Source organism: Elaeis guineensis, chromosome 11, assembly GCF_000442705.2.
Source record: "Elaeis guineensis isolate ETL-2024a chromosome 11, EG11, whole genome shotgun sequence".
Taxonomy (NCBI): domain Eukaryota; kingdom Viridiplantae; phylum Streptophyta; class Magnoliopsida; order Arecales; family Arecaceae; genus Elaeis; species Elaeis guineensis.
In genome coordinates, this window is record NC_026003.2 from 120,393,923 (window position 1) to 120,421,037 (window position 27,115).

At 38.3% G+C, this 27,115-nt stretch overlaps 2 protein-coding genes and 1 long non-coding RNA gene across 5 annotated transcripts; all 3 read right to left on the minus strand.

Moving 5' to 3' along the window:
• Nucleotides 1-5,060: 5,060 nt before the first annotated feature.
• Nucleotides 5,061-17,869, minus strand: LOC105053754 (26S proteasome non-ATPase regulatory subunit 4 homolog). Of its 3 annotated transcripts, XR_012135414.1 has the most exons (12): nt 17,712-17,869; nt 17,464-17,577; nt 17,220-17,325; nt 15,841-15,955; nt 15,548-15,757; nt 15,150-15,462; nt 9,733-9,859; nt 8,752-8,855; nt 8,588-8,656; nt 5,803-5,894; nt 5,572-5,663; nt 5,061-5,343 (listed from the first exon to the last, which is right to left on the minus strand). XR_012135414.1 is itself a non-coding variant. In XM_010935023.2 (11 exons), the coding sequence occupies exons 1-10, from the start codon at nt 17,721-17,723 to the stop codon at nt 5,844-5,846; spliced, it is 1,221 nt and encodes a 406-aa protein (XP_010933325.1). In that variant the 5' UTR covers nt 17,724-17,869; the 3' UTR covers nt 5,061-5,343; nt 5,803-5,843. The 3 variants fall into 3 exon arrangements, 2 of the variants coding, with proteins under 2 accessions (XP_010933325.1, XP_073101963.1); XM_010935023.2 differs by lacking the exon at nt 5,572-5,663; XM_073245862.1 differs by lacking the exon at nt 5,572-5,663 and having other exon boundaries at nt 17,693-17,821.
• LOC140852522 (uncharacterized) lies at nt 9,872-15,132 on the minus strand. Its single transcript, XR_012135415.1, has 3 exons — nt 13,990-15,132; nt 13,501-13,870; nt 9,872-10,047 (listed from the first exon to the last, which is right to left on the minus strand). It is a non-coding gene; the product is annotated as an uncharacterized lncRNA (long non-coding RNA).
• A 1,069-nt stretch (nt 17,870-18,938) lies between the features above and the next one.
• On the minus strand, nt 18,939-26,529 carry LOC105053753 (uncharacterized). The gene is made up of 3 exons (XM_010935022.4): nt 25,311-26,529; nt 22,315-22,663; nt 18,939-19,428 (listed from the first exon to the last, which is right to left on the minus strand). The coding sequence occupies exons 1-3, from the start codon at nt 26,312-26,314 to the stop codon at nt 19,165-19,167; spliced, it is 1,617 nt and encodes a 538-aa protein (XP_010933324.1). The 5' UTR covers nt 26,315-26,529; the 3' UTR covers nt 18,939-19,164.
• Between the last annotated feature and the right edge of the window lie 586 nt (nt 26,530-27,115).

Consider the following 27,115-nt stretch of genomic DNA (forward strand, 5'->3'; position numbering starts at 1 on the left):
TTCTTTTTTCCGGTTCGAAGGTATAATTACACAGCCCTAGTAAAGATATAGCACACCAAGTTACGCAACTAGGAGAGCGCGCACCACCAAGGGGACCATGCAGATCACTAAGCCAATGCGTTTCCTAATATGAGAAACAACCCAATCTGCAGCATTATTCATCTGTCTCTAAATATGAGTTGCCCAAAATACTACATAGGCTTTAATTCAATGTATAGTAGGGGAAAAAGTGGCTAGGAGAGATCCGATAAAGTTTTATTTCATTGTATGGTAGGGGAAAAAGTTACTAGGACAAATATGGTTGATCTCATTTGGGCCCATCACTGCTTTAGATGGTGGTTGTGTTCGCTGGTTATCAATAATTTTCTTTTTGGGAGGTGTGGGTTGATTAAATGTTTTATCTATATATAATATACTTTTAAGGCTGAAATAAAGAAAACCAAGAAGATGAGAGAGAGAGAGAGAAAGAGAGTAAAATGAGAATTATGGCGGAATCATATTCACAAAGCAATATACTAAAGCACAGGATAAAATAACAACCCAGTAGTTCTTTAGAATTTGTTCTCATACTTGCAAAATCTTAGAGAAGGGCTAGTTCCCCTTCATCACCTATATGTACCTAGATATGGATTCTGAGCCCGGTGCATATATGTGTGGTTTTGTTTCTTAAGTCTTCTGAAAGTGGGTCCACTATATCAACCATCCAACATGGCCATAAGGCCATAGTTAGAACTCTATGTTACCAATTCCGTACGTCTATGGTACAACTCTTACAGACCGGGAAATGGGATTGGTTGGGTACGTATAACCCGTCGGAGGTTGGTCCCAGTCTTGGATCCAGCAGCTAGCCTCGTCTCATCCTCGAGTTCCGTTCCATTCTTTGCTTGGAAGGGAAGGCTGCCCATGCGATTAGTGATTGCACCAAAGAGAGGGCACGAGGACAGTGACTTTTAGACTGCAAGTGGCTGCTCAAAGAAACACGTAAAGCAAACTGGGGATGCAATGGCTAAAATAGGGGAGGGGCCGTATGCGAAGATGGTGGGTGGCAGATAGTTTGAACATTGGGCCACTGTTGGAAAGTTCAAGAAAGCTTTTTAGGACAATAGACATTATTTTATTGGATTACGTTATAGTTCTTCACCCAGTCTAGTAATCAAGATGCAAGTCCCAATGTGTTTGTATGGGGAAAAGGAGGCAACCACCACATGAATACCATAAAATGGCGGTTCGTAGAAACATTCTTATCACTATTAAGCTGATTATGGTGCATGTGGGAAAAGGGAAGGCCTTTCCTTTCATGTCCATAAACTTTGTTAAATGCACAAATTAAATGAGTCATTTGTCAATATATAGTTTCTATGGACATTCCGTTTCTCAGGACTGGTTGGCCATGGCCTCATGGGACAAGTTTTTCCATGGTTTAAATCTTTTCACCAAAGAACAATTGACTAGCTGGTTAATTTACCACCGAGATGTAATTAAGGGGTGCATCTTTTAGACACGGTAAAAAAATGATGTGCTCATAAAACTCTTTAAGTAAATAGGTTTATGGGGTTACTTCATCGTCTATTTAGATTTAGTTGCCCTAGTTGCTTGACCCTTTAGGGCCAAGGAGATGGTGGATGATGACCATATCTATGACTAGCTACGAGTAACGAAAATGATATTTATATTCTATTTGTAGATGCTGACAAACCTTTTATAAGTGTTTGATTCAACAAAAAAATTGTTGCCCTGAAGATTTTACTGGTTGAGCGTCGCTAGGTGACGTCTATTTTAGGGTATTCACATTGGAGATATGTGATGCATTTGAGAGGATGAAAGAATTTTTCTTCCCAAAAAATAACTTATCAGAAAGTAACTTCCCAAGAAGTTACTTTCTAAGAAGTTATTTCCTGAGAATAAAATTTTGAAATGATTGACTATGAGAAAGTGACTTATTACAAAGTAGCTTATATTTGGTTGAGCCTTCATTTTTCTAGAAAAATTATGTCAAATATCCATTATACCCTTAATAGATATAAGGCCATACTTGGTTATTCCTAAACTTTATATAAATATAAATATTATATTTATATAAATATAAATATAAATATTATATTTATATAAATATAAATATAATATAAATATATTATGATATAATTTAGACCATGATAATTTATTATGTTAATATAATACTAATATATATTAACATTATATTAATATAATATTAATATTTTAATACAATAAATTTATTAATATAGATACAAATATAATATTAAATTAATAAAAATATTGATATATTAATATAAATATTATATTAATATTAATAAAAATATTATATTAGTATAAATATTAAAATATAATAAATATTATAATTTAATATTAATATTATATTTATATAAATATAAAGATAATATAAATATAACATTATATCACTATTCAGTATTTCATCCTAACCATCAATTTATACTTTACAAAATCTTAGTTGTGGATCTTAAAAGAATATTTTGGGAAAAAAATATATTATCGCTTCCCATCCCATGGAAAGTGTCAAAATCCATATCTTCCATGAGTTTCCACTTCTCATGAAATGTAGGAAGCTATTTCCTATGAAATGTAGGAAGTGACTTCTTATGAAAAAATTTTTTTCTACTCTCTCTTCTCTTAAAACTCCAACCAAACAAAAGATATTTTCTCCACTTCTTAGAAAATATCTCTTCCATCCCTCCACTTCCCATCAACCAAATGAGTTCTAAATGTAACTTGACAAGGGAGCTCTCTCGGCTTTGGTTGGCATGCTTTGGGAAAATAGACACACATAATTTGGCATTAGTATTTATTCACACCAAAAATAAAAGGGTTAAGGCACAAATCCAAATTTGAGATCCAGCTCCAAAAATTTTTTGATGGTAATGTCAACTTTTAAGGACCATTGAATCCAACTTTTTTTAAAAAAATAAAATAAATTAATTTTGATGGTAATGTCAAAGAAAGCAGGGGTGATGACGGCTTTGTCATCTGGGGTCCGAATGTCAAGTTGCCGGTAGCAGGGGGTTTGTATCTTTTTGAGCCTTTCGTCCTGGGTGCTAAGTTTCGAGCCTTCTTGACAGATATTATCTGTGCTAGTTAGGAGTTGCAGACGGAGAGAAATCTCATAAAGGGAGATTTTGCCATCGTTATCGATTGGATCTGAGACGACATAAAGCAGTTGAAGATCCATCCGCTCATTCGTGATATCTAAATTTTACTTCGTGATTCGATTGTGATATTTGTTCGACATGTCTTTCGAGAGATGAACAGTATAATCGATTGGATCGCATCCTATGTTGCTGAGCATATAGAAGATTAGACCTCATAATAGGATAGACTCTCAAGCCCTATAAGATCTTTTATTCTCCAACTTTATCAACTTTATGGATTGTACTCACACCTCTCTATTATACTCGTACTAAAGTGGTGTAAGCGCTAAGAAAAAAAACTTTGATCTTAGTAAAATTAATTCTTTTTCTAAGGAAACTTAGAGATCAAGTAACAAGCAATTGGTGCAATTTTAGAAAGAACCAACAAAATCCATCCACCATGAGAAAGCGGAAGAGACGACGAGGCTTTCAAACAATAGTGGTGAGTATCCGTCCATCCTATAATGACTGCCTGAAGACACGGTCACGGTGGGTGTCAGAATTATTGTTAGGTGTTGATCGAAAGGAATCGGAGGATAAGCTTTAGCTTGCACAGAGGCTGGTAGGCTACAAACGCTAGACGCCTAAACGCTACTGTGAGCACTAAAAAAGAGTGGATGCAGGAGGACGACGGACGAACCTATACGGTCCCTACCGGTCCTTTGCTGTCATGCAATGGGCAAGCGGGGACAAACGAATCTATGAATTGGAAAGAAGCCATCCGGACCCACTTGTCTCCACCGCTACGACTGTTAACTATGCCGTCTTCATAAAGTTTCTCGGTTTAGTTGTTTCCACCTACATATTAAAGAGTTTCACCATCTGCGTGATCTTGCTCACGGTAGTTCCAAAATTTGGACATCAGTGGCTCTTTCTCGTGTGTGTGTCTGTGGATGACATATCGTCAGTCCCCTTTTCAACCAATTTGCAAAAGAACTCCTGAAGACGATAGCTACTGTTCTATGATTTTGACATGGAAGGGACCTGCGAAATAAATCGTGCCTGGTGGGAAGGAAAAATTGTTCCCTTTTCTGATAGTAGGATGGGAAGGCCGGCCTAGGTGAGAAATGAAAGAAATGTTAAGAGGAAGCCGAGATTAGCCTTCTTCTCATAGCACCCGGTTAAAGTTGTGGTGGGAGAGGTAAGGTTGAATTGGACGAAAAGGATGCCATAAAGCCTCTGCGGCTCCATTAATCGAATCCAACAAGATTCCCCATGCGACTCCAACACCATTCGACGACTTCCCCCGCCTCGCTGAATCCATGGCCGAGATCAAGCTCGTCGTCGGCCCCATCATCCGTCCTTCCGTGATTTTTGTTGCCCTCTTGATCTCGAGAAAGTATTGAGATCGTGAGACTAGGAAGGCTTGAAATAGACGGTTGGCTTGACGGTGAGAAGCATTTTGAGAGAGAAGGCACAACGGAAAGGGAGAGCAATAAAGAAAGAAGTGAATGCTGAGGGTGGAAAACCGGTGGCAACCGTTGTCTTTTTTCCTCACTCTAACTTTCTTTTTATTAGTTGCACGGTCAGGATTGAAAGCTCACAATGAATTAAAAAAACAAGTGCACCCGGTAAAACCCCAACGTGCTCCGCTAGAGCGGCGGCTGAGAGGCGAAACACCGTGGCTCCCACTTGAAAATTCCCAATTCTCGATTTTGCAGACGTTTTATTTTCAAAATTTTAGATCTAAATTCTCTCTCCTCTGGCCTCTGCAATATAAGAAAGAAATATTGGAAGATAATAGCGGCTTGCAAGAAGGCGAACGGTCCCTGAGCTTGCTTGTAACTGACAATGTTTGGCTCGTGGTGGGCGGACTACTTCAAACTAGAATTTCCTGCAGACCAACAGTCGACCATGAGTCCATCCTGCCACGCCCATGTGAAGCTAACGCCGACAATGTGTCACACCTAATGGCATCAACAGATCTATTGAATTCCAAATGGACAAAATCCTGTTATCAAGTCTCACATGGCATGGAGCTTTTCACATCAGAATGGTTTTAACTGAATTAACACAGAACAGGTCTGTGGAAACAAAATACTTGCTCCAGTTGACAGGCCACAGCTAGCCTCCGAAAAAATGTCTCTCTGTTGGGCTCAAGTGAAATAGCATGCTTCCTTTAATCCATGATCACACCTATTGACTTGTTGCTACTGTTCATAACAAAGTCCGGGTGACTGACCTGCAACAAAGGAATGAATAATTTGCCATACGAGTGCCAACAGTTTGAATAGCTCGGGAAAAAGCATAAACATGGAGACAGCAGGAAGATGAATAGCTTGTCAATAAGCAAAATGAATAACAGAGAGATGTCAGATCTCTCATGATTTATATAAGTACGAATATAACTGAAAGATAGCTATCAATACTGATAGGGTTATCAAACAGGTAATGTAATGGGAAGAACTACCTAGACTGTGACTATCTTTAATCATCCAAATGAGAACTCAATCAAAGGAAATATTGGGAGCCAAAAGATTCGCCTAAACAATAGAGTGCCACCTAAGGAATAGCAGAGGGTAAGCAATGTTTCTAGTGAACAAAGACAAAAATGGTAAGCTGTGTATCTCCACATTTAAGAAAGTAGACTGTAAAAGAACTAATTCATGCCTTGTGACCAGGATTAGACATCAAATGTTACCTTGGAGAACAAGCAGGCACGAGCAGACTATTGGAAATCACTTACTCATCACCCTCATTTTCTGGCTTATCTTCATTTTGCTTTTTCTGGGACTGGAAAATGAGCACAATCAGAATATACAAAAAAAATCAGCATCAAAGATTCAGACTAAAATGGTTTAAATATATAACAAAACTGAACACAATTCAATTAGTAATCACCAGCTTTGGCAGGAGAGAAGTAACACAAAACGGCATGCAGTAACAACTACATGATTCTGTGTCTAATGGTAAATTCATTGACAACATTAAGTTCAGAGCATTTATAATGGTAATATGTGATATAACTATGATCCCAAATTATGCAACCATGAAACAAAAAGAAGCAATTAGATATCTATTAAATTCCTTCTTTGACTCTTTGATCAGTTTCACTTGTGACAGTTCTCTAACAGTGTTAAAAACTGAGGTTTGATCCCTTCGGAAGTGCAGTTTATGGCACTTTGAAACACAACAGAATTGCACGTTGCATAAAGCATATTTTATGGCTTCAACATACACAAAGTGACATTTGTTGAGGAAGTTTTGAACCCTCTACGATGACCCCTTTTTTCTGCTGGTTTTGCAGATCCTCAGAGTGGATTTATTGGTAATATATATGAATATAAGATTCATGACTGGATTCTCTTTTCTTGACTTTGCAATTGAGATTGGGAATGTGCTTAAGGAAATCAGAGCATATCTAATCCTCCATGCAACATTTTTCCCATTTATATAAACCCATTAAAGCCATCTCTAATGTATGTATCAAGTTTGATATCAAGTAGAACAAGAAGCTATATGTAAACTTTAATTCAGATGGGGTCGAATCCTTCAGAAGTGTAATTTGTGGCACTTTGAAACACAACAGGATTGCAAGTAGGATGGCACTTTGATTGAGTTTTTAACCATTTATGTTGACCCTTTTTCCTTCAGCTTGTCAGATCCTCAGAGTCAATATATTGGTAAAATGAAAGTATATAAGATGCATGATTGGATTCTCTTTTTTTCGACTTTGCAATTAAGAGTTGGATCAGAGAATATGTAATCCTTTACGCAACATTTTTCCCATTTATATAAACCCTGTTAAAGCCATCTATAATATATGTGTCAAGTTTTGATATCAAGTAGAATGAGAAGCTATATGTAAAGTTCAATTCAGATGGCATAATAGACATATATGATCCATCATCTTCAACAATGTGATCCAGGTTTCATAGATTTATATGCACTACATACATGTATGGATAAGCAAAGAGTTGAAAAATAGGAACACCACATAGGAGCACTTGATAATCAGCATACACTTAAAGCAAAGAAGCATACCCCATAATATATGGCAAGCATGAGGAAAATAATTTACTTATGCACCATGATGCAGTGCCAACAAAAATGAAGCACAACAATTATGCACTACTTCCACTTGCATGGACCCACATTGAAAGTAAGTTATGCAGTGCTAACAGATAAAATAAGAAATGGGGTTCCCAAATTTAAGCTACTGAAAGTAAATTAATAGATGTTTGTCTAATAACCAATAGAAGAAAATCTAATTAAATTCAATTCCAGCAACATTTTTAAGAAAGTTATAGTCGGGCAGTGGATCCTATGCCACTATTTCCAAGTGTTTTCTTTTTGAAACCAGCAAAATTTATCCATAAACTGAAATGATGAAACACCATGAACAAGACAAGGGACCGAAGAACATCAACAGTACAGTTTTTGCAATTTCAAATCTATCTGTTGTATAAAATAATGAACTAGGTGAATATATGTTGAATTGGTTTCCTGATGGTAGATCAAATGGGGATATACTTTTGGACCATTCATAGCTGTCATGTTCTAGGAGTTGTCAATAGTTGCCACACTATTAGATGGGAAAATTGCAAGAAAGGTGGGCGGCTCAAGGGCTGCTGTAAGGAGCTCTCAGGCATACAAGGAGACAGCAGCAGTAGTCAGAATGTTGAGGTGGATGTTTTGGAAAAGTAGAGTTTGATCGAGTATACAAATGGAATTGTCTTTAAAAAAAGAATTGACATTTATTGATGAATAGAATGTCCAATAATACTGAATGAAGCCTAGGTCAGGATACCAAGGAAGAGATCAAAAACAAAAGGAAGAATCTAATGGAAAACCTTTTTCATGGGATATTTAAAAAGGTTCTTGTTCGCCCGATGGTATGCCTCTGGGCAGTGGCGGGTGTGTGGTGCAGCGGTCAGTTTTCCTTCCACCATTGAGAGTGGGAGGTGTTCGCTGCTCTGTGAAGCCAGCCTCACACAATCCCCTCATCTTAAGAAGTGGCATGATCCAGGCTTAAATCTAATTGAAACCTGAATGGAAGTCAAGGTTGTAAGAAGAAATAACAGCAAATGAAACTTTGATGTGAATGAAATGTGAAGGATCTGCAATATCCAATCCAAATAGATACAATATTGCTTGTCAGTAGTGTTATAGTTAAACATTGTAAACCAATTGACACATCAAGGAACAACGCCTATCATAAGTCAATGAACATTTACCAAATCAAGATACTAGGGTAAATAAGATAAAACAATGTTACCTTTTGACAATTGTATTGCACCTGTAGTAATACTGGAAATAGAAACATTTTATAACAAGCAAAACCTAATGAAAACCATCTATATGATAAGAATATTTTATTAAATAAGTACCTTCCTTCAACACCCCATAAAATATATATTCCAAAAAGATGCAGTAAATAGTTTATGTACTAGTAGAACAAACACAGATGGCTCATAAAGACATACCTCAGATTGGCCTTGCAAAGATGCCAGCAAATCTTTCACAGAAGGGTCATTAGGATCGACACCTGGAAGCTGTAAGAGTGAAATAGTCAGTATATGCTGTCAGTAAAGCATAAAACTACAGAACTGAGATTTAACAATCAAAGAAGTTCAAGTAAATGCTATACCGAATTTAGGATAGATGAAACAAATGACTGGTCCTCCAGAACCTTGCTCATCTCAGACTGGCTTTGCAAGTCTTTTTCATTATCCTGAACAGACATTTGAAGGGCTGCAAACAAAGCAATACATGCATCAGACCCATTACACTGCAATTAGACCTAAAAGGAGATAAAGTTTGTGACAAGGTTCATTGTCTCGGTACCGGACCATGTATCGGTGCCAGCTTATTATTATATCAGTACAGGACTGGTTCAGCATACTGACTGGCGGTACACCCCGCATACCACATATCAGTGCCGAACCAGTATGGTATTGTACGTCCCATACCACCTGGTTCAATACAGTATGGCAAACCTTGGTTTGTAAAAAAGTAAGGTAGCAAAAATTTGCAACTATGATAAGGAACCAAGCTTTTAAACGTAGAACAAAGATATCTTAGTATTATTCCTATCATGGCTGGTGTTGTCAAAGGTGTTCTAGGCCACTTAGGCACTCAGGTGAGGTGAAGAAGCCCTTGAGTGCCTCAATAGTCACTATGCAAGGCGAGTTTACCAAGTCAATGCCTAGCCAAGCGCTGGGACAAAGTGCGAGACATTTGAGTACGCACCTCTCCAATATCCACCAATATTCTTCCTGTCCCTTTTTGCTCATTCTTTTAGATCTTTATTAACTTTACTTGAGATTTGCTTTGATTTGACCAGTACATTCATCTCAGTGGCTGAATCTAAAGTTAAAGAGAAAGTTAACTTTGAATTTAATTAATTTGCTTCTTCCAAGGAGAAAAGGGGGGCTATTCAGCTAAAATGTTCTGGCATTCAGATAAACAAGTGATAATAACATTCCTGCCATAGATTATGAGATTATATTTAGCATTTAGGTTTGTTAAGTAACTTAAATAAAGATTGTGCAAGTGCAACACAAAACAGAAAACATATGCCTAATCTTGTTGCTCATAAATGAATTGTTAGAGCAACAGCAAAACAAACCAAGTGCTAATTCACGGTCATCTGCAGTAGCCTCTGACATATCAGTATCTGCCACAGCCACATTAGTAGACTTAGGGTCATCCATGGACATTGCAAGAGCCTGCTCTAGCAATGCAGCCTCATCATCCTGTTACCACAAGAAGTACATTTGAGATCTACAGTTGCTAGAATTGTCAGCAGAATAATATAATAATCATAAACAATAAATATACCTACACAGAGAATCATGCTCGCATATATTAAATACTGATGAAAGCAAATTTTGGTTCAAATTCATCAATAATCCATGACAACATATGAGCATACATATACGACCTGTAAAGGAGAACTACAATGTCACATGTCAGTGCTCTTTACAAATTTAATAATTTAACACTATTAATTCTGTATAACAAGCATTATATTTCACAATGGGACAATATCTAGAAATGGTGCCTCGAATAATCACTCATATTGAGTGTCTCAGAGATTCAGCATCCCAACAGATGAACTTCTAAACGATGCTCTAATGTAACGTGCACTCAAGACCAAGGTTCAGGGACAGGGAAGAATCTGGAGCAACTCAACAGAGCACCATCTTACTAAACGTTTGGACAGACAAGGCCAATTCAGGTGCTTCCTCTGAAATACAACCACTTCTTTTGTTATCTTAGAACAATGTAAAACAGTCAACATCCAAAAAAGATTCTCAGCAATGCTTTTGCTTCATGTGTAGGGTACTAAAAGAACAAAAAGTTTATGACCTACTTTCTTCACTTGATCAATATTGCACAAGCACATTCAGAACCAGATAGCATGCTTCCTAGAATCAGTTCAATGACCCAAAATTGCATATCAAGAGTAATACCAAGCACAAAAGATACCATAAAAATCCAGTCTTGTTCAAAGTACTTGTTCTCAGATTTACAGAACCTCATTCACAAAAGCATTCCTATTTACTGCTTTTCCAAATGTTATTTCAAGGTTTTCCATATCCTTTCTCATAACATCTATCCATATTATTTTAAGTCTTCCACCCATCCTACATCCTTAAAAAAGATTAATGCACCCACTACTTACTGGAGCTCCACTGGATCCTTGTTCTACATTCCATACCATAGAAATCGGTAATCCATCACTTTGTCCTCAATTTGCACAATTCTTATAGATACTTCAACAAACTCATTTCTCACTTAGTCCTCAATTTGGACATGTCCTATAGCTTCTTTAAAGTGAACTAGAACTAGAATAAAGGACTTCAAATGGAACTTTTGTGTTGAGAATAGGGAATTGAAATGTATGGTTAGAGCGGTTAATATAGGTCTGCACAAGAACAAACTATGAAGGTCAATTTTGGGTCAGAAATGTAATATGAAGGTTGAAGAAGAAAAAAATAAGATAAATGGAAATTTGAGGGAGGTTAATGATTATAAACTAGGGTCTTTAAGAGGTCGCATTGTGTTAAGATAAAAGATGAAGGGGAGAAGTACAACACAAATAAGAAATTACAAAGACAAGTGGCAATTTATCCTGGCACCGCATCTGGTGTTCAAGGAGCTGCATCTTCAAAACATACTTACAAAGTTAGACCTTCAAAAACCATATGATGTTACTTAAACTCTTCACCTGGTTATAATCGATGAGTACCCCAAACTACATTCTAATGGACCACTTGCAAATTTAAAAGCACAAGATATAAAGAAAGAGAGAGTCCACTTCCCCAAGGATACAAGAAAAACTCCAAACATAGTTAATTACCCTTTCTCAAGGATGACATAAAAAAAGAATTAAGCAAATAAATAAACACATTTCAGGACTTAAATACCAAAGAATCCTCTAAACCTTCCAAACTAAATTCTAATAACTAATTCAAAACTTAAGTTTAAGTCAATTTTTTCGACACTGATTATACTATATATAGGTTTTCTACATCCAAAAATTACAATAGAATCAAACTAAAATTTTGGATACTACAACTCAAACTTAAAGGTAAAACTGGTGAAATCAAAGCAACATTAATGCATCTACAACACCCACAACCAATTAATAATAGCAGTAGTGAATGTTCATCAACATGGTCCACCTTATAATTTGCCTCTACCATGAATGATCAAAATCCCTTCTCTCTTATCACAGTACAAGGGTCATCAATTAATTGTTTGCCAATCCATGTTACAAGCACTCCATGAAGAATCGACACTTTCACCAAACATCTCTCATGTCCCTCCTTTTAATCCCGTTGGATATTTAAAGCTAAGATCGTTCATATGCAAGGTTGGCACTACCAGTACCTGGACCGTGCCAGTACAGTCCTCTAACAAAACATGGCATGTATGCTACATCATGCCAATCAGGTACAAGCACCAAAATATTTAATAAAGCAAGCATCAAAACACTGAGAATTCAAAAGACAAAAGTGGCCTTGAGGTACATCTCATCAGTGGCCTAAAACGAATCTTTACATCACAATAAGAGGAGACAATGGAGCCACTCGACCATCAACCACTCCAATAACAACAAATCCATCAAGCCATCAAACCTTTGCAACCTTGCTCATTGGTAAATACAGCTGATGGTATCGAATACCGTGGACAACAATAGCCAACATCAATAATAACAACAGCCAAGGATAAAGGACAGCAGAAATGAGAAAAAGGGAAGAAAAAACCTAGAAGCATTTCATCAAATAGGCAAGGTGTACTCAACAACCATCCTGTAGAACAATAACCACACCCCACCACCATGCACAAAGCATCCAGCCTAGACACCCAACTGAGCCGCGAACTGGACATGCCAAGCAAAGAAGACAGCATTACTTACCCTCCTCAAAATCCATGCCCGAAACGAAATTCCAATCAAACCTCATATCCCCTCCACATTGGGCCAAAAAAAAGGGATGCACGCAGGGCCAAGCGACCGCATGCCGCACAGCCACAACCTCCACAGTGATGTCATGGAAGAGAAGGCCCCTGAACACATGTAACTAGTGGGCCCCCAAACCCTAATCCGCTTGCTCCCATAAAGAGAAGCTACCAAATGAGAAAAAGGGCAGGGGTCAAGATGCCCGAGCCAATCAGCATTTGCTGGCAATACTGCCCCAAACTGGGTAGAACCGATTGATTCCACTAAATTCAACCAGGTCCGGCTATGGGACCAAATTGGAAGGTCATGTTGTCCTTGTTCCTCGCTAGGCCTGTACAGCATGAGGTGTTCCACCCATTTTGAGATGGTTCAACCAACCTTCACACTAGGCCTGTACAGCATGAGGTGTTCCACCCATTTTGAGATGGTTCAACCAACCTTCACACATGCACAACTCCAAATAACCATAATAGCATCAATGATCTTCTTGACTCAACAAAAAATTGGATACAAATAAATACAATCCCAATAAAATTGAAATATGGTGGAAACAGCAGGAATGCAATTGCATAGTGTTATTTCAGCATTAAATGCAGATGAAAGTTAAAACAAAATCTCATACTTAGATTTCTTTTGGGGGGGCCTTATCTAGTGGATATATTTTCTGCTCATGATCATGTAGGAAAATTATGGCTGGCAAAAGATCAGGTCCATGTCGATTTTGGGTTGGACATCATATTGAGGTCGCACATGTTAGCCAAGCTTGGTTCAACTTGGAGAACAAATTTCAGAAGATTTTTTGGACAAGGACCTGACTTGGTTATAAACAAGTCAATCTGGAAGCGACCCACTTTGAAAAAATTGCTAGAAACTAAGTGGACCTACAAGTTAAAGAAAGAGAAATATCAACCTTTGCTTGTCTCCTACCTGTTACTTTGCTCTGTTCCACCGATCCAAAGAGAGCCCAAACCAAATCCATCTCCCACGTTCCATGGAAAATATAGTAATATATTGAAAAAATCAAGTCTTGTCCCAACTATCTACCGTCAGCAAACCTTTTTCTCAAAAAAAAAAAAAAAGCTAAAATATCATAAAATCCAAGATGTTTAGGCATATACAATGAAACTAAGAAGGGTTCTATGGTATAGAGAGAAGGCCTGTAATTTGGAGGCAACCACCACGAGTTGGATTTCAAATGTTGTCATTCCACAAGCCAAGTTGAATCTTAGTGATGATGCTCACTCAAATGTCCCTTCTTTCTGCCATATCCAGGAGCATGCCTCCCCCTCTTTTTATTCTTCTCTCAATGACCATGGGAGGAAACCAGAGAGGAAGCATTAGGGATTCTTTGTGTGAGAGAAAAGCCAAAGAGGAAAGGAGTTTAGGAACTAGCTCAGTTGGTCATCTAAAAGATACCTCAAATCTCAAGTGAGGAGGCAATGTTAAGAGGTGGATGGAGCAAAGTCTAGTAATTTTTAACTTTCCTTCTCTTGCCCCATGTTGTCCGAGTCTATAGACCTGGAACCATTTTGAGCCATTATTTCTCAGGTTAGAATGGGTCAGACAGAGCATCAGACAAAAAATTGCAAATCCTGGGAAACTAAGATGTAAATGAATAAAATGCCAAAGATCAGCTACTTTCCCAGTGTGTCTTACTTTTGATTTTTGGAAATTGAAAATGGTCAATGAAGAATGTCAGAGTCCTAAGGTTCAAAGAACTAACATCAGGAAGATATATAATATAATGGAACCATCATAAGGTGATCAACAAACTAGGATGAAAGTATTTGAATGCACTAGGGACTAGAAAGCTTCATAACTACTTAAAATGAACTTTCAAACACATGGAGTTCAAAATAAGTACATATTCATGGTACAAAATACCAATATACTTTATAAACCTATATGTGAGCACTAACCTCAGCCTAAAAAAGTTACACAAAAGAGCCTAGGGTTTACAAAATACTCAAACTTTTCTTGGCTCCATTTATTTTCTATTTTTCAATTTTTGTGAACTTTTGCTCATTCTTATGATTGAAATCTGACATTTGGGACATAACTAGTGAAACCATTGATACTGCAAAGACTGTAAATTCACAAGCCCAATCAAAACCAAAAAGAAAAAAAGATTTTTCAAGCATTTAATTGTCATAAATAGGATTAAAATGTTGGGAGGGAAAACAGCAATAGGAATTGTGGATTTCCACCACATGTACAATATGTCATGATATAATTTTCTAAGGGTTCGGGTTGTATTTTTCACGCAAAAGAATGATTGATCTTCTTTTTCAACATCAACCCTTGGGTTGCGCTTTGCACAGATTTCCAAGCATGATGTCAGCTTCATGATCTGTGCTGCAGATGGATAATAGCGGTTCGTCATGCTTTGAAGGCTGTGCAAAGCATGATCCAATGGTTGACATCATGATAGAAGATCAATCATTCTTTCGTGCAAAAGATATAAGCTGAACCCAATTTTCTAAACACTTTAATAGACGATTTGCATGATATAGAAACATTAGAGATGCATAAACTACTTCCATATTTAGTCAGCAATGGCAGGAAAGGAAACATACTGTCAGATTATGTCTTTTATCATCAACTACAGGTACTGAGCTACTGTTTGGCTCTGCCATAGTTGCATCATGGGAGCTTGAAGCCTGTTCCCCTCCTTTTTCTTGTTTGGCAGCCTCCTCTGCAGCCTTTTTAGCAGCAGCTTCTTGCCTTGCCCTCTCCTCTTCCATCGAAACCCTAAGTGCAAGAGCCAACTCCGGATCTATGTTAGGATCCACTCCAAAATCAAATCCAGACATGCCACCAGCTGCAGCCGCTGCAGCGGCAGCAGCAAAACCACTTCCTCCGTCCCCATCTCCTGTAAATATTGGTGTGCTGTAAAACAATAAATAAATCAGATAACCTGGTCATGATTCGTGGATCTTAAGTTGTATCATGGACTTTTGGAAATTTTAGTTACCTTATAAGCACATCAGAAAGAGCATTTGGCCCAGGTGGGACATGAACTATGTGACTGCTGTCATTATTGTTTACAGCAGCAAGAAGGGCCTCCAGTTTTTCAGGTTTGCCATCATCAGATTCTCCAAAATCAACAATATCAAGAGAAACACTGTTCTTCTTCAACTTTCTTCCAATTGCCTCCAATATCTTCTTATCATATTTAATCGGACTAATACATGAAATGGTTGACAAGAAAAATCATAAATCTATAGAATAATGCAAGTGCAAAAACACATCTTGACCACACTGTACCTTCCAGCAAATACTATGATTCTTTGTTGCTGCTTCTTATTTTGGCGGTGTTTAAGAGCCAACTGAGCAACCTGGATCCCAGCGGTCAAGTTCATCTCACCACCAATTTCCAACCCTGCATACAGAAAGCAATCAATGTTCCATGCCATGACATATGAAAAGTTATTCAAATAATATAACAAGAAGATGAATCTGTGCTTATACCAAGTAGAGCTTCAGCTATTCTGCCTGGTATGTTTTATGCTATAGATCTCAAGTTTCAACCCAGAACAAAAAACAGATAATAATTGTTAGCATGTATATCTCTCAATATCTCTTCAGTTGTGTTTTTCTGAAAGAAATCTAATAAAAATTTTAAGAGCAAGGCAAATAACCAATTGATTTTCAAGATGAACTTCAAAGAATTAAAGGCATCGGTGAACCGACATTGTAAAAATGAAAATTTTAGAAAACACTCTCAGATGAGAAATAGACCTTTTACATAGAAAGGGACAAATATAGACATTAGCGTATATATGCAAATAGAACATGTGATTTGGTCATCATCAATAATACATGGGTGGAAATGTTGACATTAGTTGATTATTCTAAATAGGAAACAAACCCAAAAGCTGATTACATAACCTCCAATCCATGGATGCTCTAATATGAGGATCATGGATGACTATAGCTATGGCCCTAAGGTATAAATTGTAACATCATGGATTCAACAATTTAAATTGTAAACATCATGATGAGGAAGAAAGGAATGTTAATCAAGTATTCTTGCCTACATCTTTAGCAGAATGAACGTATGAGGAAAAAAAGATATTCTAATGATTAAAAAGAAAATGAAATTTATCATGCCATAATATAGCCCATGAGGCCATAACCATAACATTACGCCAACAGTTACCATAAACATTATCATATAACAGCCAGCTTATGTATAATGATTACATAGATGTCTAAAGCCATGATGTTCAAAAAAGTCAGGACGACTTTGCATGAGCACACAAAATTCCAGCCTCCATAGATTAAGATAAAAGCTTTAGGTAATCTATAATATGTGGAAGAATTTTAACATGTTCACCTTATTTTTCTTTAGTTTTCATCAGTAAAATAATCATTATATGTAGTACTGGAGTGTTCCATAAAATCTGTCCATTTTCCTTCTTTTATTTCGAGTGTTCCAAGACTTCTTATCAAGAACCACTGGAAACTGGAAACTTTAAAAGAAAAGCAATCATCATCAAACGAATAAAAAGAACAGTGCAGGTATATATGTCCTATAAAATAATTATTATGAAGAAACTGGGGTTCGTTTGAAACAGAAAGTTTATCACAAACAAAAAGATACCACGCTAAAAAAGAATAAATTTTGTAAAGAACAATCCTACCATGCATGCAAGCAAGGATCTTTCCAAGATCACTGGTAGGCGTGACCAGAACACGGACCCCCTTGCCTGCCATCGTCAGCACGCCCACTGTATTCTCCGGATTAGACTGTAAGAATGGACATATATAATACATAAGAAAAATAAGGTATAGAATCTAAAACCCTAATGGCAGACCAATCAAAGAAAAAAAAAAGAAAAAAGATATAAAGATAAAGGCGAGAGCAAGGGAAAGATGAGTAATTACCTGCGTTTTAGCTCCGCATATGAGATTGACGGCATCGGCTTGGGCTTGGAATCGGGTGGGTGGGTAGTCCCCATTCCGCATCCACTCCGAATTATCGATACAGATCATTGTGGCCTGGGAGAAACAAGAAAAGCAACGACTAGGTTTCAGCGAAACCCTAAAGATCCAAAGAAATCATGCACACGAAGAGGAATGGAAGGGAATAAGAAGGAAGGAAAAAGGAAATGACCCAAAGGGAGAGATGTGACCTCGAGAACCATGGCGACGAGGCGAGATGGAGATCGAAGAGGTCGCGATAGGGGAAGGAGAAGAGGTCGGAAGGGAGGTCCCCAAAATTCTTGCTTGCGACTTGAACAATCGAGGTAGTACGGCGGTACTAATTGGAGCGCGAAGTAGATCAGATGTCTAATCTGCCGCACCTTTACTTTGGTGAAGACAAATAAAAATACGACGCGTGGCTTAAAGTTTATTTTTGTACGCGGCGTCGCATGCTGCGATCCAAACCATACGCACCGGGTACGGGTTTGCCCGCACCCTCCCACCACGCTCGGACTACCTAACCATGGGAAGGGAGGTCGGACGCACGTTATATTATTTAATTATTTTCTATCAAAAAAAGAAATATGTGATCGTGAGTAATGTTACGAGTCTAAACCTGGTATTTATTAAAAAAAAAAAAAAAGACAGGAATGGATTGATGTGATTCACCATCGTTTATTTATGCCAGAAATAAGTTCTTTTGATCTTAAAATCCTCAAACGTAGCTTGATGTATTGGCATTTGGGGAACACATTTGATTTGACTGACGTCCAAAGAGGGAGGGGAGGGTGGGGGCTGAAGTTTATAAGTGATGAATGAAGAACAAACTCGTTCCAATCCAACATGGCATTTGACTTTGTGACCATGAACGGCACGACCAAATTGCATCACCCGCATCTACGTGTGCACATCTCTTAATAAGAACAGTACTGATTGATTAGAATGCCCTGAACTGCAGTGACCGTTGGTTTGAAACCCCTTCCAACAGCCGAACCATTTTGTAGGACGTAGGTGAAGCATTTTTGATTAAACAGGCCACAAAGGAATATCAGAAATTCCTTTGTAACTTTGTTGCATGCAAGATTCTCCTGTGAATAAAAGTGAACTAAACTTGGAATCTAAGAATATGCATATGACGATGGTGGAACATGGAATGGAAGCAGAAAACTTGAACAAAATATACCACATTGGAAGCGCGCAAAACACAAACAACCCGTCACAACAACAAGAGACTCCATGACACTGACCCGCGAAGGCTGTTGGTTCCCGGATAAAGAATCCTGAAATGTGGGGAAGCCCTCCGAGGAAGACATGACAGCTCTTTGAGCAAAGATTTAGCATCAAAAAGCCCGCAGGGTATGCTGAATTGCCCATGGATTCAATAAACAATCCAGATGCAACCAGAACTGAAGGAAATAAAGCATACAAGAAGGAACTTCATCATCAAAAAAATGTCATACTATCACAAGGAATATGTTTACATAACTTGTACGGCTGAGAAAAAATCAATTTAAATATCATGCTAGTGCTGATGATTTGGAGGCAAAAAATGTGCATGCAATTAGTTATCCTTCCTGGTGGCAGCAGAGCGCTTATTACTCAAATGTCATCTCCATGAAATTGACATTCTCAGAATTATATTGAAGGATGAGAAGCCAATCATTATACAACCAATGGAGTTCTGTCGTTTAGGAAGACTCTATGATTTCTACTGACAGGGAGAAGCACATAAACCTCATGGACGTCCTGCTTACACACTTCCCCTTTATCCCTGTCTATGGCATAGCAGACATAAATGGTATCGATAACGTTATCCAACACATGAACAAAGTAACACAACATCACCATAAGCAGCAACCATGCAAGGGCTGCAACAAGATACATTTCTGCCCCAAGAGCACTTACAGCTTTCAAAATCGCACAAACCTGCTTCAAGACAGACATACTGATATTTATCAGAAGATAAAACAGAAATCCATGGATTTCTGGTTCAGAAAATTTCACCAAATTTAGTTACTAACAGCATTTAACAAATGTGTGTTATTCATAAGATCAAGAGAAACAACAATCTTATAAAAGTGGATATGTTTTTTACTGGCGGTTTATTAATGTTCCAATTTTAATATCTTCCAAATTTAGTTACATAACAGCATTTAACAAATTGTGTTATTCATAAGATCAAGAGAAACAATAATCTTATAAAAGTGGATATTTTTTTTACTGGCAGTTTACTAATGTTCAAATTTTAATATCTTCGCTCTTAGAAGAAGGCTGCTATGGTACAATTGCTATCAGACACTCCAGAAATAAAAAACTATAATCCAAATGCTTAAATTTCTTGTCTAGACAATAGATCTCAATATAGCATGTGTCATGACATAGGGAAGAACCATCATAGAAAGGATCTCTCTCCATCATACACACCCCGCACCACAAACAGTCAAATGGAAATGTCTGTGATTATGTGAATATATATATTAACTTGCTAGTGTTCTTTTATAACCATGAATACCCAGAAGTTCCTAAATTCAAATTCTTTGGAAGTCCATATATCACTCAGGAATGAAACATTTTTAAGTTAATTTTGTCATTAGACAGATATTAATGAGCCTTAAAAAGCAATGAGCAATAATTATAAATTTTCGAAAGCTAAATTTGTATTTGTGGAGTTCTTCAATGCTCCAGAACTATGAAGGATGATAAAAAAGCTAATGTAGGGATCACAGCCTATGCATTTCTTAATTTACCTAATGAAAAATGTTCTAATTGAGGAAGATATTTGCTATGATAAGATGAGTGTAACAAGGATGAGAATGCAAAATGAACACGACACAAAAGCTAAGTCAATATGATACATAGACTATACTTGTATTGCAATGGTTTCAGTCTAAAATTGAATGAGATGTGGTCCATACAGAGCCCATCAAAACATGGTCCCTTGCAAAAGATAATCCACCAGAATGCAATTGCATTAAGCTTTCCAATAAAGATAAGTTTATTTGTCCCTCTGTCCAGACTGTAACATCTTTCTTTTCAGCACACTCTTAACAGATTTCTAGATTGAGCGTCAGAAAGACCTATTTCAATAGTACAAGAGTTTTTTTATCTTCTCCATACTTGGTTATACACAAAAACAATCACAAAAACAATGTTACACATGATTAGAACACTGCATGCCCATAATCTCAACAAAACCATGCCCATGCCATTAAGCCTTCTCCCAACATTATCTAGAACAAAAAGTCATATTCTAACTATAACTAAAGCCCCTTAACTATTTACATGGAAAGAAAGTTTCGGTGACTTTACACAATTTTCCAGCATATTTTGTGATAGTTTTTTAAATTATAGGTGTGCTTCCAATCTACATCATCCTATAGCTTTTCAAATCATTACAACCCTTTTTGCGGGAAGAGTTTCTTTCAATCTTTCCAGTCTCTTGGGAAACATCCAGTGAGTATGAAGGTTGACCAGTCTTTGCCTTACAGAAGGACATGCAGTAAGGTTCCCTCATGACTTTCAACATAACATTAGGACACATAAGGCTTGCTTCCGTTCAAGTTGTAATCTCGCTCTTATCCTCTAAGTTTAAGTGTTTAACTGACCAAGGGATCTTGTGATAGAAGGGTGTAATCTTTAGGTGTGGCACAGCTCTCCAACAGCATGAACGTCCTCCTGATCCCCAATGCCATAAGCTCTTTGGCCTTATCCTCTTAGTAAGATCTCTCAGCTTGGTGTATAAGTTTCATGGTACCAATTTGATTTATCTTCCTATAGTTGGGATCATGTACGAGCTACAGGGAGATTAATAGATATGATTATCAGGATTTTAAAGGATTTTATAGGTCTGCTATCCAGAAATTTGTCCTCCGATGGATCTAGACATATCTACAGAATTTGGGTAAACATGGGCGAAAAAAGGAGTTTCTTTGGGACTATGATTAGTAGGAAACTAGGTTAAATTAAGAGAAGAGGAGGGGGGGCAGAGGGGCAGCAGGGGGGTGTCTAATTTTGGACTAAGAGCCAAGAAACAGCACCAGGTAAGAAAAAATAGAGAGGAAGAAGCGAGATAGAAGGAAAAGAGAGGGGTAAAAGAGAAGGTAAAAATAAGAAGATATTACAAGGAGACGAAAGCTAGCTGAAGATGGCCCTTCCACTTCTTTCTTGTCCAGAAAATGGAAAAGTAGTTCCCTTTCTGACCAACCTCTCCAGAATCGCTAGTTATAAAATATGGGAGGATAAGTCAAAAAAGACTACAGACAAATGCCACTAATTTTCTACCAAATTCTTGCAAAGAAAGAGAGAAATCTAAATTTGTAAAATAAATAAGGATGTCATGCTGTCAACCACAAACATTAGGCCATTTCTGGAAGAGGTGTGTGTTTTTGTTTTTCTGGTTGCGGTGGGGGGGTTAAGACCTGATCCAAGGATTATGAATGGATGATAAACTAAAAAATCTTAAGGAGATTTTTAAAAATGCTAGCTTATGAATCAGTAGAATCCAGAGTATTCAGAATCCAACTTCAATGAGATTTCAAACAAAATTGCAATCCATCTAAAGCATCTCAGAGTAAAACTAGACTATACATCTTTGTCCCAAAAATGCATCACTAAAGACAACTAATAAACCTAGAAACAGACAGCTGGGTGATAGCCTTGTTCACAGTAATGATAATTTTATAATCAGCTGAAATATTATGGCCTAAACATAAACACTTCATCTATCATAGGTATATGCATTATTTGTTGCTGTCTGCAAACAGAAACTGAAGTTGTAAGATATATGAAAACAAATTAATAGGTTCCACATACCGCTATAGCATACAATGCCGAGAGAACAAAAATAATTCCAGCCAGTATGCGCGTGGAGACTGTCTCCACAAAAACAGCAGAAAGAAGATTTCGTTTTAGAAGCTCATACGTCATCTTAGCAGAAGAACAGTAACCTTCACCCGTTATCGCAGCAAAATTTATGGTAAACTTGTTAACAAAGTCAAATGCTGACAGCAAGAAATTAGCACAGCAATTGAGCACTAGATTCACAAATCCTGGAGCCACATCTTCTTTCTTTGCACTATCTACAACAGCACGGACAACACGGATAGCACCCATTACAATTCCAGAAAAACACAGTGTACCAAAGGAGGGACCAAAAGCATTCCTGCATATATTAGGAAAATAATCAAGAACACCAATGAAATGTTTCCATGAAAGTATCCATATATAAATACATTAAAGCATTAATTAGAAGAGCAATAAAGAAAAGCTGAGGTTTCTGTTTGATAACATCTATGACCCAGGTTCTAAATCCAGGTCCCAGAGCTGGCATCAGTCAAGGACCGGGTTGGGATGGTATCATCTTGACACTTGGGCCAGGTTGGCATCCTGGTAATTCACCAGGGCACTTTTTTTCTTCTGTTTTTTTCCTGCTGTTTGTTGTTTTTTTGAATGCCCGTTTAGAGGGTTTTTAGGGTTTGTTTCTCATAAGTTAGGTTTTTGGAGCCTATGATTGGATTTATGGTGCCAGTACCAATGCCAATTTCTTATTATGGTGTCGTACAAAGATGTAATAGGTTATTGTATCATGATGAGTGTTAGCTTTACCTTGTGGATTTGTTGTAAAAAAAATTGGTTAGTTTGACTCAAAAAAAAAAAAAAAATTCTGATTTTGGATATTTTTCTTTCAACAGCTATATAATTTTATAATAAAAGAAAAATAAGTATCATTTCCCTACTTTCAAACCTTGCATGTACAAAAGATACATAATGGAGAAAGAAAGCTAAATTTGTTCCATGACTAAGTTAGATTACCAACTTTTTTAGGTTTTCAAGTATTTTCTGGTCTCTAAACTTCTTCTAGAAGAATATTAGAACAAACCATAAAACAGAATAAAATTGCCACAGCAAATAGAATCATGAATCTATATTATATTCCAGGTTTTCATCAAGCGAAAGCAAACCACCCCAATAATCCATAATCATCACAATCAGGCCTTACTGCCTTAACCAAATTATTTGGGAATCATCCTTATATCCTCATTCACCAATTTATCCCACAAGCTTGTTACATCCAGTGTTACTGCTCTGTCAATGCTAGTACAGGTCGCCATCTCCCTTCTCTAGACTCTTCAACATAGACTCAAACACCTGTCCCTGTCAAGGACTCATCACTGCAACTCCTATGCCTCTAATATAGCCGTCTTAGCTCTATCCTTCCTAGTTTTACCATCCTGCTACATCAACATTTTCATTTGTGCCATGTTCATCTTGTTCTCTCATCCTTCTTGTTGCCCAATATTATCAAGCATATAACAATATGGTCATATCTGCCATTTAAAAATATAAAAAACAAAAAAAATCCTTTGTTGAGGAACACGTCAGTCACATAATACACAATAAGTATCTCTCCATTTTATTTACCTAGCTCTAACTCTGTTGAATGTATTAGTCTATCTTGCCATTATGTTTTTATGATAAATCCAAGAAAGCAAAATCCTGCTGCCATGTAGTACATCTTCAGAAACTAAAACCTCATTTTAATTTGCAGCCCACTGGAATTTCATTCCATAAACTATATTTTGGCTCTACTGACTTTTAAGGCCCTCATTTTCAAAGATTTTGCTTCATACTTCCAAATGAACCACATCCTATTCTCATAAATCAGCATCATATCATCTGAAAATAACACAAACTATTATCATCTGAAAATGACACAAACTATAATTTATTTTCCGAATATTAGCAATAAGTTCATCCACAAACTGATACCAAAGTTGTATATCTTATCCATTAATTTTCATGAAGACCTGACTCTGTATGTATTTATGTTTGTATATATCTATGTAAGTATGTACATATGCCCCTTTAAATCGCATTCCAAATGAACAGTCAAATCTCATCTTCTTCTCACATTAATCATATAACAATAACAGACTTTCCTGAATAGTAGCAATGAGTTCAAGTAGGAATACACTAAGGATACAGAATTTATAGCTAATCCTCAATGTGAAATCACGGTGCCTGAAAATTTACTTTTTTTATCGTGATCATGGTTAAGTGACTTTGGTTTAATCTAGCAAGCAAACTTCTAAAGTTTACACCAAGAATCTGGTAGCAATTAGCCATATTTACAAGCTCTCTAACTTTAAAAGAAGCTCTCGCATTTTGCTCATAAATGCAGAACTAGGATATATGCTTTACAAAATTCAACAAAAGTCAACATCATGAAATATGGCAATTTCAGTGCAAGAGTAATTAGAACTTGATGCCAAGTCAAAAATACCCAGCCAACTTTTTCTACAACACCAAGATTTTGAAGATCAAGTTATTAGATGTGCTATTTTAAGGAAAAGTGCACCAATGTTCAGCTTAATAAAATTTTTACCACACAACTAAGGGAAAAACCAAGTGAATCAGAATCTTGTTTTCCTTCCTCATCTAGCATGATTTAATATCCAGACAAAGAAAAGTTCCACTTTTTTCTTACAGGTCACCAGCATGCAAGCAAATGAAAACCTGGGCATGGATTAGGTACGGCTTCTATACAGATAATTAGTTTGTTAGTCGAGATCATGAGCTCTCAAACGCAACGTCTTGACTCTTGACCACATTATCTGAACTATACAACAATCTACCAAAAAACAGATGCATCTTGAACAAGGGAAACTCCTGTACACAGCAACCAGTATAACCAGCCACAATTAGTTCCAAAATGCTTTCTTTCACTTCAGGAGGGGTATACTTGAACCAATTAAATGTTCTGCTTCAAGATAGCAGAACGACAGACTGAGAAGGAACAAGAACATCACCTTAAAGAGCTACTTATGCTCCGGCTAGGTTTGGACCCCTCTTTCGAGAAGTACCACTGTGCGATTGTCCCACTAATGACAAACACCTGTGCCTCCACCATTACAGCTACTGACCACACCATCGTGATGATCGCCAGTGCAAAGTATGCACGCACCCACCCATCCTGCCTCCACACGCACAAATAATGCTCCCCACTGGCTCTCTCCTTCTCCTTGGGCACCACCTTCCCGTTCCACGTGGAAAACACCAAGAACACCACAAATGGGGTAAAGTAGACCAGGAGTCCGAGCCCGAGCGTAGGGAGCACGGCGAGCAGGCTCATGTTGCTGGCGAGGGCCGCGGCGGCGATCCGGACGATCCGGACGGTCAGCTCGACGCGGTGCCAGTTGGCGACGATGATCCAGAGGATGATGGCGATGAGGAGGAAGATGAAGACAAGGGCGAGGATGCGGTAGGCGAGGGGAAAGGAGTGGCGGCAGCTGTGGCTGAGGGCGCAGGAGGCGAACCAGTAGACATTGACGAAAGCCGGGATGAGGATGAAGAAGGGAAGGGCGGCGTACACTACCTGTTTGGCGTAATGTCGGAGGAGCCAGAGGACGGCGAGGGCGATGGGACCGGCGAGGAGGAGGGTGACGACGAGAGTCCAGCTGAGATCCTTCAAGAACGGGGAAGAGGAGGAGGAGAGGGAGAGGGAGTTGGAGGAAGACAGGACGCAGGAGGAGGTGGCCGGGTCGAAGACGAAGGAGGAGGCGCGGGAGGCGGCGGGGTTGCGGCGGGCGACGGCGACGAGGCCGAGGACGATGGTAGAGAGGGAGAGAAGAAAGAAGAGGACGAGGACGGGTAGGTCGCGGAGAGGGCGGGGGCCATGCTGGTAGTTGATCGGGGGGTAATTCTCGTCGTCGGCGGTGGCGGAGGCGTGGTCGTCGGCGGCGGACAGGAGCGGCTGGGAGGCGGAGAAGGGGTCGTATAGGACGGACGGCTTGGACTCGCCGCCGCTTCCCATAAGACGGGTGGGATTGGACGGACGGCTTGGAGATCTCCGGGGGCCGTGGGTTCGGAACAACGATGAAGGATCGGGGGAGTGGAAGGCCCCGGGCTGGACGACGAGAGAGAGGGTACGCAGATGTGCAATGACCGGAATAGGCCTGCGATGTAATTGGGTGTGTCACGTGCGCAGCAAAACCTAACGAACAAATCCGCAGCTGGAACGGTTGAAAACAACAGCTTGGATAGGATATCTTCGCATGTCATCTGATTTCGATTCGAAATTTTTGGAAATCGAGAAAATCAGTACGGTCTTAATTTAAATTGGAAAAAAAAAAATTTAAAACAAACTACTGAGCTTGCCAAGAGGATACACGAGGATTCTAGTTTTTAAACATGAAACTTTTATTTGTAAGTTAATGAGATCTAAATTAATACTTGTTGCAGCCAATCTCCTCGCCATCTGGTCATCGAAAACGAGCGTCTGCAAAAAAAATCCATACTAATCGGAGGTGGCTCTGGCGGGGACCCTCCGACGGTTAAGTCAGAGAGGAGACTAGGCAACAGTGAAAAAAAAATAAAGAGCTCAACGAGAGAGAGGGTGAGCTGGAGAGGAGGGGTTCAGGGGTTTCGAATCGATCTCTAGCACTGTTGCCTTCCCCTATATATATAGTGGAGCATGGTATGGCGCCATCATTAATGGCGCGGACAATTGAAGAATTGTCAAGTCACTGAGGACTGTCAGAGTCGCCGTGAGGGTGTCAGAGTCGCCGTGAGGGTGTCAAATCGCTAGGGTTGACCCATGCCTTAGATGGGATAA